The sequence below is a fragment of the Galleria mellonella genome, unplaced genomic scaffold (genome assembly GCF_026898425.1).
Source record: "Galleria mellonella isolate WM207_F2 unplaced genomic scaffold, CSIRO_AGI_GalMel_v1 utg606, whole genome shotgun sequence".
Taxonomy (NCBI): domain Eukaryota; kingdom Metazoa; phylum Arthropoda; class Insecta; order Lepidoptera; family Pyralidae; genus Galleria; species Galleria mellonella.
The window spans coordinates 512,029-529,375 of record NW_026442126.1 but is presented as its reverse complement, the minus strand read 5'-3'; the positions used below and the strand labels follow the sequence as shown (position 1 = coordinate 529,375).

General features: G+C 35.3%; 1 protein-coding gene across 1 annotated transcript in view; it reads right to left on the bottom strand.

Moving 5' to 3' along the window:
• Positions 1–157: 157 nt before the first annotated feature.
• The window catches only part of LOC113514763 (uncharacterized), a 72,703-nt gene continuing 55,513 nt past the window's right edge, over positions 158–17,347 (bottom strand). The window contains exons 4-6 of the mRNA XM_052899633.1: positions 9,176–9,326; positions 3,808–3,929; positions 158–3,484 (exon numbers count right to left, since the gene is read on the bottom strand). Coding sequence (XP_052755593.1) covers positions 2,333–3,484; positions 3,808–3,929; positions 9,176–9,326 — 1,425 coding nt within the window. The 3' untranslated portion in view covers positions 158–2,332. The remainder of the gene's footprint in view (positions 3,485–3,807; positions 3,930–9,175; positions 9,327–17,347) is intronic.

Sequence of the window (17,347 nt, the reverse complement as noted above, 5' to 3'; positions counted from 1 at the left end):
CTAAGGCTAAGAGTGAGTACGACACGTCATTTGTTTATTTTGGTCCAGTTTCCCCAGACATAGTTCAATGCAATAAGAAGGTTAGAATCAAAGGAGGAACAAATACTACGGGAACAAAGTCGCGGGCACCAGTTAGTCGTGAAATAAAACAGTGATCTTGATTATAATTTTAAAACAATTTATTGTTTATATCACTATCTACATACATTGTAAAATTGTACAAAAACATATTATAAAAACATATAAATAAATTATGAGCTAGTTATTGGAAGTAGGTTAATGTGACATACATTATTACTCTATCTAGTTTTTTTTTTTTATCTTTCGGTAGGCAAAGTATACAATAATCTATTTTTTTTTTTACAATTAATGGGTACAGCGAGGCATAAGCGTAACACTACTTCTCTGGTTTAGAATAAATACCCATGAAAGCTTATCATGGGTGACAATGTCCTTTATGATATCCAGTGCTAAGTATGTAATTACTAATGTAGTAATCTAAAAGTGGTAATATAGCACTTATTCCTATTAATTATTAAAGTACATATTTCTATAAACACTCAGCATAGGTACATATTGCCTCAGTGGAAATTAAACCTTATTAATATTGTATTAAGTATTAGTATGTCATGGTATTTTGATAAATCCTTACACAAATATAAGAGCTAATATACAATTTTAATAATGGCAAATTCGACTCTATAGAATAATATATTAAAGTTCAACTTTTGTAACACTTCAGTAATAGTATCGATACATTGTCCTATGAAGTTCCCAGGTTCGATACCAGACTCGAGCTTAATTTGTTGATGTAAAAACTCGAAATTTATTTATAATTTATAAGTTAATATAGAAATTAATGAGTTTCTTATAGAATTGATCTTGTGTTCATTTTAATTAACAACGAAACCGAAAAAATCATCAAAACTTGTTCAAAATAATTATATACATAGAAGATATCCTATTGGTCGAGTAGTCCTGACATAGAATGGGCCACCCTTTCCTTTCCCATGAATGTCTTAAGAAGCGATTAAGGGAATTTGCTGGTTGACGGAGAGGGCAGCAGCGTCCTTCTTAAAATACCACTCTAAGTCTAATTGCGGTTGCCAACCCGTCTACCAAACGTGGCAATTATTGGCAAAACTCCTAACAGCATATATATATATATATATATATATATATATATATATATATATATATATATATATATATATATATATATATTACAACACAATGGGCAAACGAGCATGCGGCTCACCTGATGGTAAGTGACTACCGCTGCCCATGATCACCCACAACACCAGCGGCATTGCAGGTGTGCTGCCGGCCTTTTAAAAAGGAATATACTCTTTTCTAGAAGGTTATGTTGTCATATCGGTTCGGAAATACTGCTGCTGGAAGTTGATTCCAAAGAGAGGTTGTGCGTGGAAGAAAGTGCATTTGAAAATATACAACAAATATAAAATTTACTATACAATTATTAATAAATGCTTTAAATAATTGTATTTCGTACACATTATTTTTATTAGGTATTTGGGTTCATGTTTGTTACCCAAATGTCAACATTTGGGTAACAAATATTTGGGTAATATAAAACTATAAGCGTTGATCTATTTTCTGGACATGAATGTTATATGTATCTACTTATATAGTAAGTAATTATTGTTAATTATAAAATAAATTGGTTATTTTATAACTAATAATTTACATAAAACTGTTTGTTACAATATAAAAAAAACAGTTAATTATATTTCTTTTAGAGTTAACTGTCTAATCAAAAGGGAAAAGTCAAAATTTTTCTGTGACAATACTAATTTAATATTAAATAGATTTACAAGTAGCTAATGGCTATCGTTTTTTAGAAATATTTCCTTAAAAAAGTTGTGAGGTACACAATTTTAACTTTTGGTAAATTGAACCCCAGCTCAGGAAGGGTCGTGCTGTTCAAGAGGGCATGGATTCTATAAATTCCTGCACTGTGATAAAGAACAAATGGTATTTAGGTAATATGAAAATCTGTAATATTTATATTAATTTACCTAAAATTAGTGGGTATATAGATGGGCCATAACATATTACGTAGACTCCTGATTTATCACATAAAAATTAGGATACAATAAAGTTATACCGAAGGTCGACTCTTAATTATTCAAATATTATATTATTTTATTGCTATTGTTATGACAAACAGGTATGGTCTTTGTTTCAGTGCTCCAAATATCTGCAAAGAGGTCTATTTACAGTTTACTGTATACAAAAATACTTAGTACTATGGCTTTTTCACTTAAATAGTAGGTATCATAAGGCTTCCTCTATTACACACAAATGGGTGTTACCGCTTCACAATACAAGGCTCACAAGAGCCTGGGTTCAGGTAAGCGGGGTGGCAATGCGGGCAGTTGGGGTTCTCCCCATAACTCGCTCTCCCTGGCCTCGCAACTTTCACCTGGAAGGACGTCTCAGCATTGTCGTCGTCATATCCTGGATGCGCTTTGTCTAGAGGAAAAACGTAATCAGGCACGAAGTATGAACTGATATTATATTCTGTGTTGCTTGGAGTTGGGTCTACCGTCACCGGAGTCGGTCGGGTGACGCTACTGAAGGGACTACGCCCTTGAACCACTTTGGTGTTCTCTCCTTCATCATCTGACACGTTTTTCTGTTTCGGAGGGTCCAAATCGAAAGCGGGCACTGCCCATTTCCATTCATAGTAAATCGGAGGACCCATCGTTGTTGAAGGCTGTTCCGAGAAATCCGTTTTTGGTGGCAATAACTCCTTCTCCGGAACTGGCACTTGATTCGCTCTTGGTTGACTATCTGAAAAGGCAACAGTTGGCTCCGTTGTGAATGTAGGCTTTATGTTAACGGAGTCAAACCTCGATCTTTCCGTAAAGCTTTTATCGTTGCCTTGCTGAACGCTATTGAAGTTTCCTTCATTTTTATTCTTCCTTGGGGTCCTCTCATCTTCAGAGCTCACTTGTCCTGCTGGCAGATGTTCATTTATATTTATGATTTCAGATCTCGTCATAGCTGTTTTGTGAGAACTGGGCGAATTTGGATCGAAGCGTTTAATGAAGTTGTACACTGGATCTTCTGAAGAATCTGTTCTCATTCTGACATCGATGTCGAACTCTTCAGAGGTGGCTTCGGTGGTCGTTGTAACTGGTGGGAACGGTGGATTTAGCTCTTGTGATGGAAGTTTAACATTTGGCGTTCTTGTTGGTATCGAATTCGTCACTTCATTATCCTGAGCAGTCGGTCTGAAGGTTGGTGTAGCCGCTTGTGATGCGGCACCTGCGATGTTATCGTGAGTCACTTCTTGATTTATTCCTGTATTGTAATTAGGCGATTGGCCTCTGTCTCCGACGCCAGTAGACCAAGATGTAGGGGGTCTGTAGTTCTTCCCGCTGTCTAAATCATTATTGTTCACATTCGATATTGTGTCTGCGATGCCCACAATGCTGTTTCCTGGGTGAACCGGGAACTGAAAAAGCGAATAACAATAGAATTTATTATCACTTGTAATTAAATACAACAATATTTTACGAATGCAGATAATAACAGCTTGAATTAGGTTGAATCGACACTATATTCGTAATGCCGTTCTGGGTTCGATCTCGGTCCGATCTCGGTATGGTCAATAGAAACAGTTCGAGATTGATTAATTGTATAGGTATTGTATACCTATATATGTATAGGTATTGTTTCTTACATAACAATATTATCACTACTTCCTATGCCACTGACTGGAAGAAACCTCTTTTAGAGAAAAGTTCGCCTTTGCTAAACTGGTATAGATACGTTTACCTTAGACTCGGCCTGTTTCAGTCCATCGTAGTAGTTATTATTCGGAGGCACGGATAAGATGTCAGGCCGTGGCGTGCGCAGGCGCATCTCCTCTTCTGACACGAACGGTTTGTCGCGTTGACCTGAAACAGGACAAACACCATACGTAATATTTTTTCTTTCTTAAATAACTTATTGTCAGGAGTAAAAGGATTAGAAGGCAATGGATGTAGTAACGTCAATGTCAGGTAGACCTTCATGCTGTCCTCCCTAGAAACTATCTTGGTGAATACCTGGATAATTATTCGAATTGGGTTAGGCCTCATTGGGCCTCCAGCACTGGCTATTGAAAGCCTGGGTCTGACGAACATTGTCAGAGGATGCGTTTGCTTGTATGGTATAGGGTGGGCGGCCTCAAAGTACACCGAACATGCAACGCCGCGTACAACATTGTGTACAATAAAGAATAATTAATCATGATGAGCTAACTGGCTTGACTCCATGCTCACCTATTATCTCTCACTGGAGCTTCGCCAGTATATACCGATAGCGTCAACTGAGTTATAATCCCATGTCCTTTTTAAAAAATAAATCATATTGGTATTCCTCAGCCATATTGATAAATAAATTACTACAGAGTTAAATTGGTTCAATTTACATTACATAATAAATTTGGAGCTTTCTTAGAATCCGCAGCTCTAACTTTTTATGATTTTTCCTTAAACGCTATTAGGCGCATAAGAATGGAACCAAAAACGAAAAGTAATCTATTACATATATCGTTGAATTAAGTACGGTTGCCTAAATACCGTTCCATCTTGTAATTGTTGTCCAAATGCTGTCCAATACAAATAAGTCTTAGGAGGGATTTTGCCTCATGCTGCATATTCTACCGCTTGTACAACGGATTGTGCTCAGAGAAATTGTTCAATATGATGCCCACGGCCATTTTCTGTCGTCGTACAGCTCGCCATTGACGAAGAGTTAACCTTCATACCCTAGATGGTCGCGTACAATGCAGTTTCAAAGATGTCTTCTCCCGCGAACGCTCAAGTCCTGAGTCCTCAAGAATGGCAACGCATGGGGGGTATCATGGGCAAAACAGTATACTCTGTTATGTCCACGGTACTGCTCATGTCTATAGGCGACGGTTACCACTTTCCATCAGGTGGACCGTCGTATAAAAAAAATATATACAAATATCAATGACAATTAGTATCAAGTTACTAGACACTAAGTGGGTATTTGTTCATCCTTGATACTTGTAACTGATAGGGAAGGTCAAGTATACTAGTATCCCATTACCAAGGGATTTTTAACTATAATAATACCTTTCATGGTAGACTAGCATTTACTTGCGACCATTCATCCGTAGCCTATGTCCTTTTTCATCCCATATGTTATCTGTACACCAAATTTCACCATAATGCTAAGTATAAAATGGTATTTCGAATTCTGTTGAATTTAGTAAATATTTCTGTGCATGAGTGTATTAATAATTTTTTTTAATCAACTTAGAATGGCGAACAAACTGACGGCCCACCTGATGGAAAGAGGTAACTGTCGCCTATAAACATGAGCAGTACCATGGACGTAACAGAGTATACTGTTTCGCCCATGATACCCCCCATGAGTTGCCATTCCTGAGGACTCAGGTGTTATTCCTCTGTTCTCTGTAAATCCACTGCCCTTCAAACCAAAACACAGCGGGGGGGGGGGGAAGGGATTGTTAGTAATGGAGACTGAGAATCCTATTGCTAGTAATATACCCAACCAGGTCGACCTCCTCGCGGTTATTCCTGGAAACTATCATGGTTAATTCCTGATGAATTCATCATGATGGGCTAACTGGCCTGTTTTCATTCTCATCGATCACCCTTCACTGGTACTCCGTCAGCGTATCCCGTTAACGCAGGCGGAGTTACCAATCCATTTTCATCCAACAAAAAAAAAAAAACAAAAACACAGCCATGCAAACACAACTGATTCACAGTTGAAACACGAATAGGACAGGTACCCAAACAAACGACTTTTGTACAAAATCTCCCTCTGGCAAAATAATATTTCTTATGTTACCATTTTTTGTTACTAATTAAATACCTGTCAATCTAAAATGTACACTTTTTTATACAGAATTAGTTATAATTTATAATGGTCAAAACCAACAAGTTCACGACCGCTAAAAGCTTCCTAAATTAACAAGGAAATATTTATTTGCATTATGTATCTTCAACAAAACATGTAATTAGTATGGGTCACGCATCACTAATTCCCCAAATCCAATGTTTGATCCAATCACGACCAATTATAGGCATATCTTCTTCGGAAGCATGGCCAAACAAGCTGTCAAGGACAACAAACAAATATTTAATTACGTCTATTTATACAACAATTGTAACTCAAAGAGCAATAGCAATACCTCGTTTTGTGTATTTTACCACTTATATAATGGGTAGTGTGTTAGGAAATGATGCCTACAGCCACCTGCCTGCCTTCATCGCACCGCTCGCCATCGACAAAGAATTCAAACTCACACGCTTGAACCTAAATGGTTCACATACAGTGCAGTTCTAAAGGAACTTTCTTTGAGCTCTCTAATGTGATTTTTCCTAGAGATTATTGTATAGGATTTTTCAAAAAGCGTATATAATATACTGTAGAGTTTGAAGAAACCTTAAATGTTTCTTCAGTCAGCAACGCGCACGTGACATCCCTAGTGTTGCAGCATCTACAGGCTACAATAACCGTTTACCTACAGACAGGCTATATGCTTGCTTGTCACCTTCATGGTATAAATAAAAAAAAAGAATCTATAGCAATAAGTATGCAGATACAGTTCTTAGGATACTATCCTTAATCTATGAGTTACCTAGATAACATAGAATGAGGCATAGAGTAAGTAATCACTATGTCACATAAAGAGTCGGCACTGCCCTTATAATCATACACATGTAATTGGAAAATGAATCTATGTACCTAACTACTAAGATCTTTTTTCTTTTCATTTAAGAGTTTCCTCCTGTCGGTGCAACTAATTCATGCATCTTCTTTCAGACAACTCTATCACAGGCCATATCCTCCCTCCCTATACGACATGACGCCTAGTATTTTTTTATTATATAATATAATATATTTATTTCTTTATACAAAGGTAGTTAATTACATTACAGGGTTTGGTATCTCCTGTTAAGCAAAGATTGCTTGTGTTAGGAGAAACCGTTCTTTCATAACAATAATTAAATTTCAATCATTACAATTTACTTTTATTTTAATTAGCTTTAATTATTTTCTTTTTCATTTTTGATACAATAATACTAAAAAAAAATACATATAAAAAAGAAAAAGTGTCTATTTATGACAATAAATGTGCTCGTGTATGTGTGCGCGCGCGCGCGCGTGTATGTGTGTGTGTGCGGTATAGATATATATATAATAATATAGTTTGTGTTTTTTATTTTTTTGTACTCTTTATTTATTATTTATATGGTTATTTTTAATTCCAGACTATATTTTCTACTTAATCGTAATATTTAGTTTTAAGCCAAGTAATCAGTCTTTTTGCATTTATCTGTTCCATGTAGTTATTTCTCGGTCTTCCTCTTCTTCTTTTGCGTACTACTTAAGTATCAACACAATAAAATAATATTTATTATATTGTATAAATATTTATAGCATGCCTTTGTCTTTAAATATCAATATCATAAAAACTTAAATAGTTACCTACTTGATACTGCAAAATTTTTGTAACTCATGATTTGCTGAACCGATTCTAATAGAACATAATTACACTAGTTTTTAAGTTAAATGCCTATACACCTTTAAAATTTCATTTAAAAAGTATAAAAAATATTTTTATATATCAATCTTTCTTTAGGAAAAGGTTCTAGAACACTATTACTGGATTTAGAGTTGGCATAATATTTTATGGATAATGTACGACGTAGCTACCTATAATAAGTATATGATATTCGATATTGCTTTAAATAATCAATCCACTATTGCACACTTAACAATCGAATAATAAATTTATTTCCTGCCGTGACATCGGAATGTAGAACGTCGACTCAATAAAGCCTGATGAGATTTGATGGACAGTGCACATCGTTTATCGAAACGCACTGTCCATCACGACTCGATTAATCGCCTACGCGAAGCTTTGTGCATCTAGAAATGAATGCGAATACACAATCGAATCGTGAATTGATTATCTTCGTGGTCACAGATCAAGCGGAGGATAAGATAATATGCTTTTCGGCTGTATTGAGCCAATTCCTCGGCCTGTTAGGTGGTTGACCTACGTTATGTAAGATGAGGCCGTTGGATCTATTTGCAGTGATTATTAATGCAATTCTCTATCCTATCTAGGTAGATTTATAGCCAGGAAACAGAATGAGGTCATTAAGATAGCGTTTACTTTGTCTTGTTACATCAGACACGATACGGCGAAAGTAGAAAAAACAAAATGCATTGGCATAAAATATAGTTCACCATTTTAGAGTTCAGTAAAAGATAAATCGTTTGCTGGTTATATAATTAGTGGTATGAATACTTTTTATGTTATAAAGTGGATTTAGTAAAAAAATATTATTCTGAGTGCTATCTCTTAGTGCCTTAACTGCTCGACCAAACAACATGACAGATGTATTTGAAATAGAGAAGGAAGGATACAGGCTACTATTTGTCACGTACGAAGTCATAATGAAAGCTAGTGACTATGACCTCAGATGTTGCTTTGAGTAAATGAAGTCTTTGATTCGATTCCGGGCTAATTTAAAAAAAGAACTATTCTAAATTAAGTCAGGATATTCTGGTTCGTGCTCTTGTACGTTGGTTGCCTGGTTCCTCATAACACAGGATATTTTACCCTGAATTTACTGGGTACGGAGGAAAACACCTGAGTCCTCAGGAATGGCAAGGCATGGGCGGTATCATGGGCGAAACAGTATACTCTGTTATGTCCACGGTACTGCTCATGTCTATAGGCGACGGTTACCACTTTCCATCAGGTGGGCCGTCAGCTTGTTTGCCATTCTAAGTTGTATAAAAAAACCTGAAGATCAGGATTTAGTATGTTTTTTTTTTATACTACTATGAAGGCAAACAAGTATACGGTCTATCTATCTCATGATAAAGGAAGTTACCGTAGCGTATGGACGCCTGTAACACCAAGGATGTCACGCACGCGTTGTCGACCTATAAGAAACCTTATATGCCCTTTTTTAAGAACTGCTAGTCTCTAGGTTAAGCCTTGGTAAAAAGTTCATTCCACAACCTGAGTGTTCGCAGGAGGAAGCTCCTCTGAAACTACACTATCCGTGACGATACTGGTTCTAAGGTTTGAGGATGGCGAGCTGTACAATGGTGGAAATGTATATGAATTGGCTCTCACCTATGAGTAGGTTGGCGTCATAGTCGCTCTCGGACTTGGAGCAATTGACCATGTACCAGTGGTCGCAGATGAGCATCCGCTGCTGGAACAGCGTCGTGTTGGGGCACGTGTAGCTGAACTGGCGGCCGAGGCCGTCGCACATGTGGTACACCTGCCAACAAACACGTAACATTATTAGTTATTTAGTACTTAATTTAATTTAATTATTAATTTTAATTAATCATTAATTATAATTAATCATTAATTTTAATTAATCATTAATTACAATTAATCATTAATTTTAATTAATTGTTAATTTTAGTTAATTCTTAATTATAATTAATAATTAATTTTAATTAATAATTAATTTTAATTAATAATTACCTTTTTTAATCATTAATTAAACTTAGTTACTAATTTTATTTAACTACTAATTTTAATTAATTACAATAGTTAAATAATTATAATTAAATAAATAAATTTTAATTAAATGATTTCATTTAATTATTACATTGAAAATAACAACTTACATACATATATTATAAATATTAATAAATGTATTTTCTTATTTACACCGTGTGGTCTCAACATGGAATGGCAAAAATCTTCCTTTTCCGTGGATATCGTAAGAAGCGACTAAGGAAACATAATTGTCGACGGATGGATAGCGGCGTCTCTCTTAAACATCACCAAAAGCCTGTGATTGCCAACCAAAATCCAACCTACTCCACTACCAAAACACAGCCTACTCTGTTAAACTCAGTGTACTCTATTATGTCCATGGTACTGCTCATATCTGTAGGCGACGGTTCATCAGGTGGGTCGTCAGCTTGTTTGTTTGCTATCTCCTTTTTTTTTAATATTCAAATGTTACTTGAAATTTAACTGCACCTTTTTTGCTGTAATACCTATATATATATATATATATATACATATATATATATATATATATATATATATATATATATATATATATGTGTATAAATAACTCATTATTAGCCTATTACAATTATGTAGCATGGTCAATTGTTTAGTTTTTTATTTGAAAAACAATTGAAACAACTCACAGCTGTAGAATAATAGAGCAAAAAGTCTATAATGGTCGCGTATTGGACATATAATTAGAGTGTCATTTCCAAAATAACCATCCGCTGTAAGTACTAGTGTGAACCGAAAATAAATTACAAAATCATTCTCAGAATCATTACGGGGCTATATTCCATAATGATAACAGGAAATGATGGTATAAAAAGTAGATACGTAAAAGAACGTTAAAACAATATTTGTTATTGTTTTAAACAGCAGTCCCACCGTGGGAGTTAGGTCTCTCTCCAAAAGTATTTTTTAACCGACTTCATAAAGGAGGTTATCAATTCGGTTGTATATTTCTATTTGTTAGTTAACCTCATAACTCCGTCAGTTGTAAATCAAATTAGAAAATTCCTTTTTTTATCTGAAAGTATATATTTATAAATTAGATCCATAGAAATTTTATAAAAATCGGTCGAGTCGTTTAGTTTTGCTATTACATTTTTATCTATTAAAAAAAAACACCTAAGTTCTCAGCTATTATCACTTATGATACAGCAGACTGGCGGTGAGGAGAGATCTGGCTCTCGTAAAATGTGTTGTGAGTATGTTACGCGGATGGGTGCATCACCCATAAGTGCTAGAGACGGTCCAATTGCGAGTACCGAATGGTTATGTTAGCGCGCGCCGTTAACCGGTTACGTTTAATGTCCCGCCAGTAAGAACTAACCTACTTCAGCACGCTCCCTTAACTCGCGCAGTACGGTTATTAAATAATATATTATAAACATCATTGATATATTTAGTAGTAGCCTGCCAAAGATATTAGAAGCGGCTCAGACATATCTAGAGTCGGGTTCAATACATTTATAACTTTGTATGTTAGCACACTAGATTTATGACATTGATTTGGCTTTTGCTGTTATAATGTTGTAATTATTTTTAATGAATAAATAAATGAAAGATTTTTTTTTAATGGGTGACGATGGTATAGTAACACCGCCTGCGCTAACGGTATACACTGGCGGGGCACCAGTGAGGGGTGACAAGTGAGGATGAAAAGACAGGTCAGTTAGAACATCGTGACGAATACACTTGGAATTCAGCACGATGGTTTCCAGGTGGGACCACGTGGAGGTCGACCTGGTTGGCTATATTGCTAGCAATGGGGCCCTTAGTCTCCATTATTAACAATCCCCCCCCCCCCCCCAATGAAAGATATTATAAGCATCACAGTATACTGTGTGATGTTCGTAGTATCGTTCAAGTCTATAAGCGATGTTTCCCACTTGTACGTAGGCTTGTTTGCCATTCTAAGTTGCATAAAAATCATTATTAGACGCATCTGCGACAGTAACTCGACATTGGGACATACTGTTCAATTATCTATGTTAGGTAATGTTTTTGTCACGCGTGTAAATAATCTTTGACTAAAATTATTGTTATACGACATTTGCAAAGTAATTATTTCTTCACTTGCTTACTCGTATACGACTTCGTTTTGCTAGGCACAATTACTATTTTTCCAAAAATTCACATCTAATTAACTTTTACTCAACTAATTTTAAAAATCGTTTCACTTATAAAAAGCTTTATCAGAGGGAGACTTTGTACAAAAATCGATTGCTTAGGTACTTCTGTCCCATGGCTGTGTTTCGGTTTGAAGGATGGGATACGGCGTGAATTTACTGGGTACAGAGGAATAACACCTGAGTCCTCAGGGATGGCAACGCATGGGGGGTATCATGGGCAAAACAGTATACCCTGTTATGTCCATGGTACTGCTCATGTCTATAGGCGACGGTTAGCACTTTCCATCAGGTGGGCCGTCAGCTTGTTTGCCATTCTAAGTTGTATAAAAAAAAGAGTTACATTATCAGCCAGTAACATATTATATGTATATTATTATTGTCAAAAATTCTATCTATCCGTGTGAAGCTGGGCCGAATACTAGTCTGGGATGAAAGTAACTTATGTTCTTCTAAGTTAATACTGTATATACTTCTATGTGTGCCAATTTCATGCCAATTAGTTAAGCTATTAAAGCTCCAAGTAGTAAATAGACAAATAAATAAAATAAAACAATAAATTTGTTTCTTTTTACGACCATCATTTCAGCCATTATCCGTCCACTGCTGGACATAAGCCTCCCCCATAGACTGCCATAAAGAACGGGTCTGAGCCACCGACATCCACTGACTCCCTGCAACGCCTTTCAGGTCCTCACTCCATCTAGTGCAGGGGTCGTACTACACTGCGTTTGCCTTTTTGTTTACGATAATTATGATCGTAATTTGGCGTGAATTTACTGGGTACAGAGGAATAACACCTGAGTCCTCAGGGATGGCAACGCATGAGGGATATCATGGGCGAAACAGTATACCCTGTTATGTCCATGGTACTGCTCATGTCTATAGGCGACGGTTACCACTTTCCATCAGGTGGGCCGTCAGCTTGTTTGCCATTCTAAGTTGTATAAAAATATATATATATATGTTTTATATTTACATTATTATTAAGAGTTATATCTCATCTACCTATTCACAGTATATGTATGGCATTGTATGTTTGTTTTATAGTGTTTACATTATGTTAATTGTCCAAGTGTTTTAATTATCTAACAGTAATATGCCTATAATGAGACGTGGGTGTTACAAAACAAAGATCAATGTCGAATTGCATAACGTCATCATTTGCATAATGCAGCTTTTTAACCGATGATATATTGTACAATTTTATCAAATTAAGATCCAGGGGGTAATTGGATTGTTAGCAATGGTTTTTGACAGCCCCATTGCTAGCAATATGCCCTATCAGGTCGACGTCCACGTGGTTCCCCCTGGAAACCATCGTGAACAATTCTTGTTGAATTCGTCACGATGGGCTAACTGACTTGTTTCATACTCACCTATCATCCTTCACTGGTACCCCGCCGGTGTATACCGATAGCGCGAGTGGGGTTACCATTCCATTATCATCCATTAAAAAAAAAGTAAGATCTAAATTCAAATCATCAAATCAGATTTACAGAGGAATAACACCTAGTCCTCAGGAATGGCAACGCATAGGGGATATCATGGGTGAAACAGTATACTCTGTTATGTTCATGGTACTGCTCATGTCTATAGGCGACTGTTAGCACTTTTCATCAAGTGGACCGTCAGCTTGTTTGCCATTCTAAGTTGCATAAAAATTTTTTTTTTTACAAATAATCTTGTTTACATGCATTTTTAAATCATCATTTTTTAATCAGGGTTCGAAAGGTTAAGAAGAGCCCGTAAGAAACTCAACAGTTACTCTTTTAAATCTTAGTTAACATTATGTGTATTTATTTAAATGTACTATGTCTAAAATTATATGGTCGTTATAAGCCCGTATATGATCGACTAACACCATGCACATTTGTTATTCAAGTAATCATTTAGTGTAAAGGCTTTGTTTAGTAAATGTTTTTTTAATAAAAGTTTTAAACTTGTAAAAAGGCAGATCCAATATAATTTAAAACTGAACTTAAGAAATCGTCGCAAAGGCAGGCGGCCGGTCGTAACACTATAAGCCAAATCCTTTAGTAATATGGATAAAACCGTATTACGCCGACCACAAATAATAATTGGGATAAGGGTATGAAGATGATGGTGATGGTTTAGAGCTGACAGTGACATAGTTTCTTTTTGAAGTTGGTTTACTTTGGAGCACGGTTTCTAATGATTTCTATGTTTTTTTTTAATATGTACTCGTAATGAATAAACTCAAAACTTACTCAACTAATTTTAAAAATTCTTCTATCTACAGAAAGCTACGTTATCAGTGTATAACTTAGGCTAGGGGGCATTAATTACATGAGCTCAGAATAGGGGGGGAGGGGTCTAATGAATTCTCACCAAATCTCATTTAAACCGAGAGGGGGGATAATCAAAAATCTCACGTCAACTTCAAAAAATATAAAATATTAAAGATATTACTAAAATATTAAAGATAAACGTAGACGTTTCCAGTGATTGTCTTCCTGCACTACTAGAAATCCCAGATGATATGTGTCCAATTATTTCGATTGAAAAAATACACGAGTCTCCATGGATTGAGTAAAAATTTAAAAGAAAGTGTTGTTTTTATGTTTTTACTTTGAATTTTATTTAATTTAAATAAATAAATTATAGTATACCTGAACGATTTATTATTTTCCCGAATAATAAATATAAATTAAGGTTAAAATATTTTTTGCGTCAATCTCACCTAAGGGAGGGGAGGAGTCTCAACTAATCGAAAAAGAGCTCACGTAATTATTGGATGCCCCCCTATATACTTTATTATAAAAAAGGTAAGAGATTTTTACGAAAATCACAATAATGTAGCCCAAGGTATCAAAAATCTGTGTGTTCAAATTATTATAAAATACTAATATATATATATATATATATATATATATATATATATATATATATATAAATAAAATATATATATAAATAAAACTTTAAATAATTAGTCAGTTTGCCTGCCTGTCAAACAGCAAACCGCAAATCTTAATAAAAACAAATGGACAGGTCAAAATTTGACAGCAAACTTCAAGAGTACGTTTGCACAAACCTGTCAATGGAGCTTTGGTTTCTTAATTCATCACAGTCGTACATCAATCAATTCAACATCGTATTGTCAAGACGAATGTAGTTATTATAAGGTGACAGGTGAATTAAATTGTCAACAATATGTAATTGATGCAATTTCTCGTGCATGTCATGCGAAGTGATCAATGCATGAGAAATTGCATGCAATACGTCACCAACAGAGACGTATAATGTATAATATACATTACATATCTTTGTACACAGTCTACACAACACAACAATACACACACACACACACAACATAACAAACTTTCATCATTCTAAATCATTTCAAAATTGTTAAAACCTATTATATATATTTATTTGAATAGTAAGTACTTTATATTATACTCAATTTCGTGTATAATATAGTATATGTCATATATATGTAAGTATATTTCTTATTCGTATATATTTATTCGTTTATATATGTAAGTTTAGTATAAATATTACTACTAGTAATTATTGATATATTATTTTAATATAATAATATACAATAATTACTAGTACCCCATTCGAGTATTCTGACACTTCCCTACGGTTGACTGGGAGACAATGCTTTTAGCATTAAGTCCGCCATATACACATATTTGTACTAATGAATAAATAAATAAAAATAGTACATTACTGCAGCGGCCAGCAACTGAGACATTGATGGACGAATGTGAGTCCATCAATGCCTAGTTGTGGCCAAGGTTTGTATAGTACTTTTCTCAAACAATGCGCGGAAATCAAAAACACAATTTTACTTTTTAAGTCAATGACGAATAACAAACAATAATAATTTTTCACGCGCCATAATGTTCCTTCGTTTTTTTTTTCAATAAACAGCTTTTGATTTGCAAGCCAGTTCGAAATTTAAATAAAACCTTTTATTAGTTATCTCCTTGGTAGCCATATCTCGAAGTAAAAGGTCATTCCATTTTTAAATTACAGGACAGATATGAGTTTACATAGTAATATATCTGGCCGCAAAACACGACAGATATGGATTTTCATACAACTTTTGCCGCCCGCTGCCCGCATGTAACTGGCCAGTACGGCAATTTTAATTTATCTCGAAGAAGATTGTCAAAATAATGCTCACATTTCCAAGCATGTTTGAGAAAATAAAATTACTATTCATATATACAAACGAAAAATAAACAAGTGCATTGATAAACACTTCCGTTTTGACATCTTCCAAAAATAAACTGACGTATAAACAAACCTATCAATCAAAACCCACGATATCACGATCGGCTCTATATAGGAATAGTACTATGTCAGAAGATCAAGGACTTTATACCTACTTCCTCATTCCAAGCAAAGACGAGTCCAAAGTGTTGTCACGATTGCATATGGCATGAGACATGTTATGGGATTTTGTTCAAAGTAGTATACATAGATATGTTAACTATGTATAGTAAGGTCGCCATTGCGGTGTCAGCTTTTAACTGTCAACTGCTGAACACAAGCCTCTCGGGGAGGGGGAAGGGATTGTTAGTAATGGGGAGGTTAGTCACTATTGTTATCAATATACCCTACCAGGTCGACCTCCACGCGGTTCCACCTGGAAACCATCGTAACTAATTTATCGTTGAATTCGTCACGATGTGCTAACTGACCTGCCTTTTCATCTTCACCTATCATCCCTCACTGGTGCCCCGCCAGTGTATACCGATAGCGCAGGCGGAGTCATCATTCCATATCATCTATTAAAAAAAAGCCTCCTCCGTAAGTTTTGTCAGTAGTTGCCACTCTTGGCAGGCAGGTTGCCAACTGTAGTTAAGCTTTGGTGATGTTTTAAGAGGGACGCTGCTTCCCATTCCTCGACCATTAAGTTCTTTTAACCGTCTCTTACGACACCCACGGGATAGCCCATTTTATTTCGAGACCACATGGCAAATGATAAGGTTATGATAGTGAAAATACTGAATATTAGGAGTTAAGAGGGAGACCGAGGCATAGTTACATCAGGCAGATCAAGGAAGGTGTTGGTGTCGTGTCGTATCAAGAAGTGAAGCGACTCACTGAAAATCGTAGTGAGCGGCAAGAGCTCCACCGACAAGAGCGCAGCTCTTAAATAGAATAGATAGACGTAGGTATACATATAATTACGCAAAAAAATATATTTGTGATTCAAAGTTGTACGCAATTTGAATTATTTCAAATTAATCTATCGCAATTGCATCTCAATATTACATTTATTTTCAATCTGTCGAGCTAAGCTTTTTATACACAATCGAATAACAAAAATTTAAACACAACAACTGCAAAAATATAAGTTTTTGTCACAAAACTATATAACTATAACTTTTTTGTAAAAAGGAGCATTTAATTAGTAATTAGTTGTTTTTTTTTAATTACAGACAGTTAATGCTGAAGAAGGGCCAAATTAAAAGTACCCGTTACCGGCGAGCGTGTATAAAAAGATTAATGAATGTGGAGGAAGCGAAAGAGGTTTGTTTGAATCGAAGCATTTGGCGTTCCATTGTTTCTGCCTGCCCTAATGGGAGACAGGCGTGACAGATATGTATGTATGTATCTATGTATGTTAATGTTTAGTATTTTTTTTACTAAA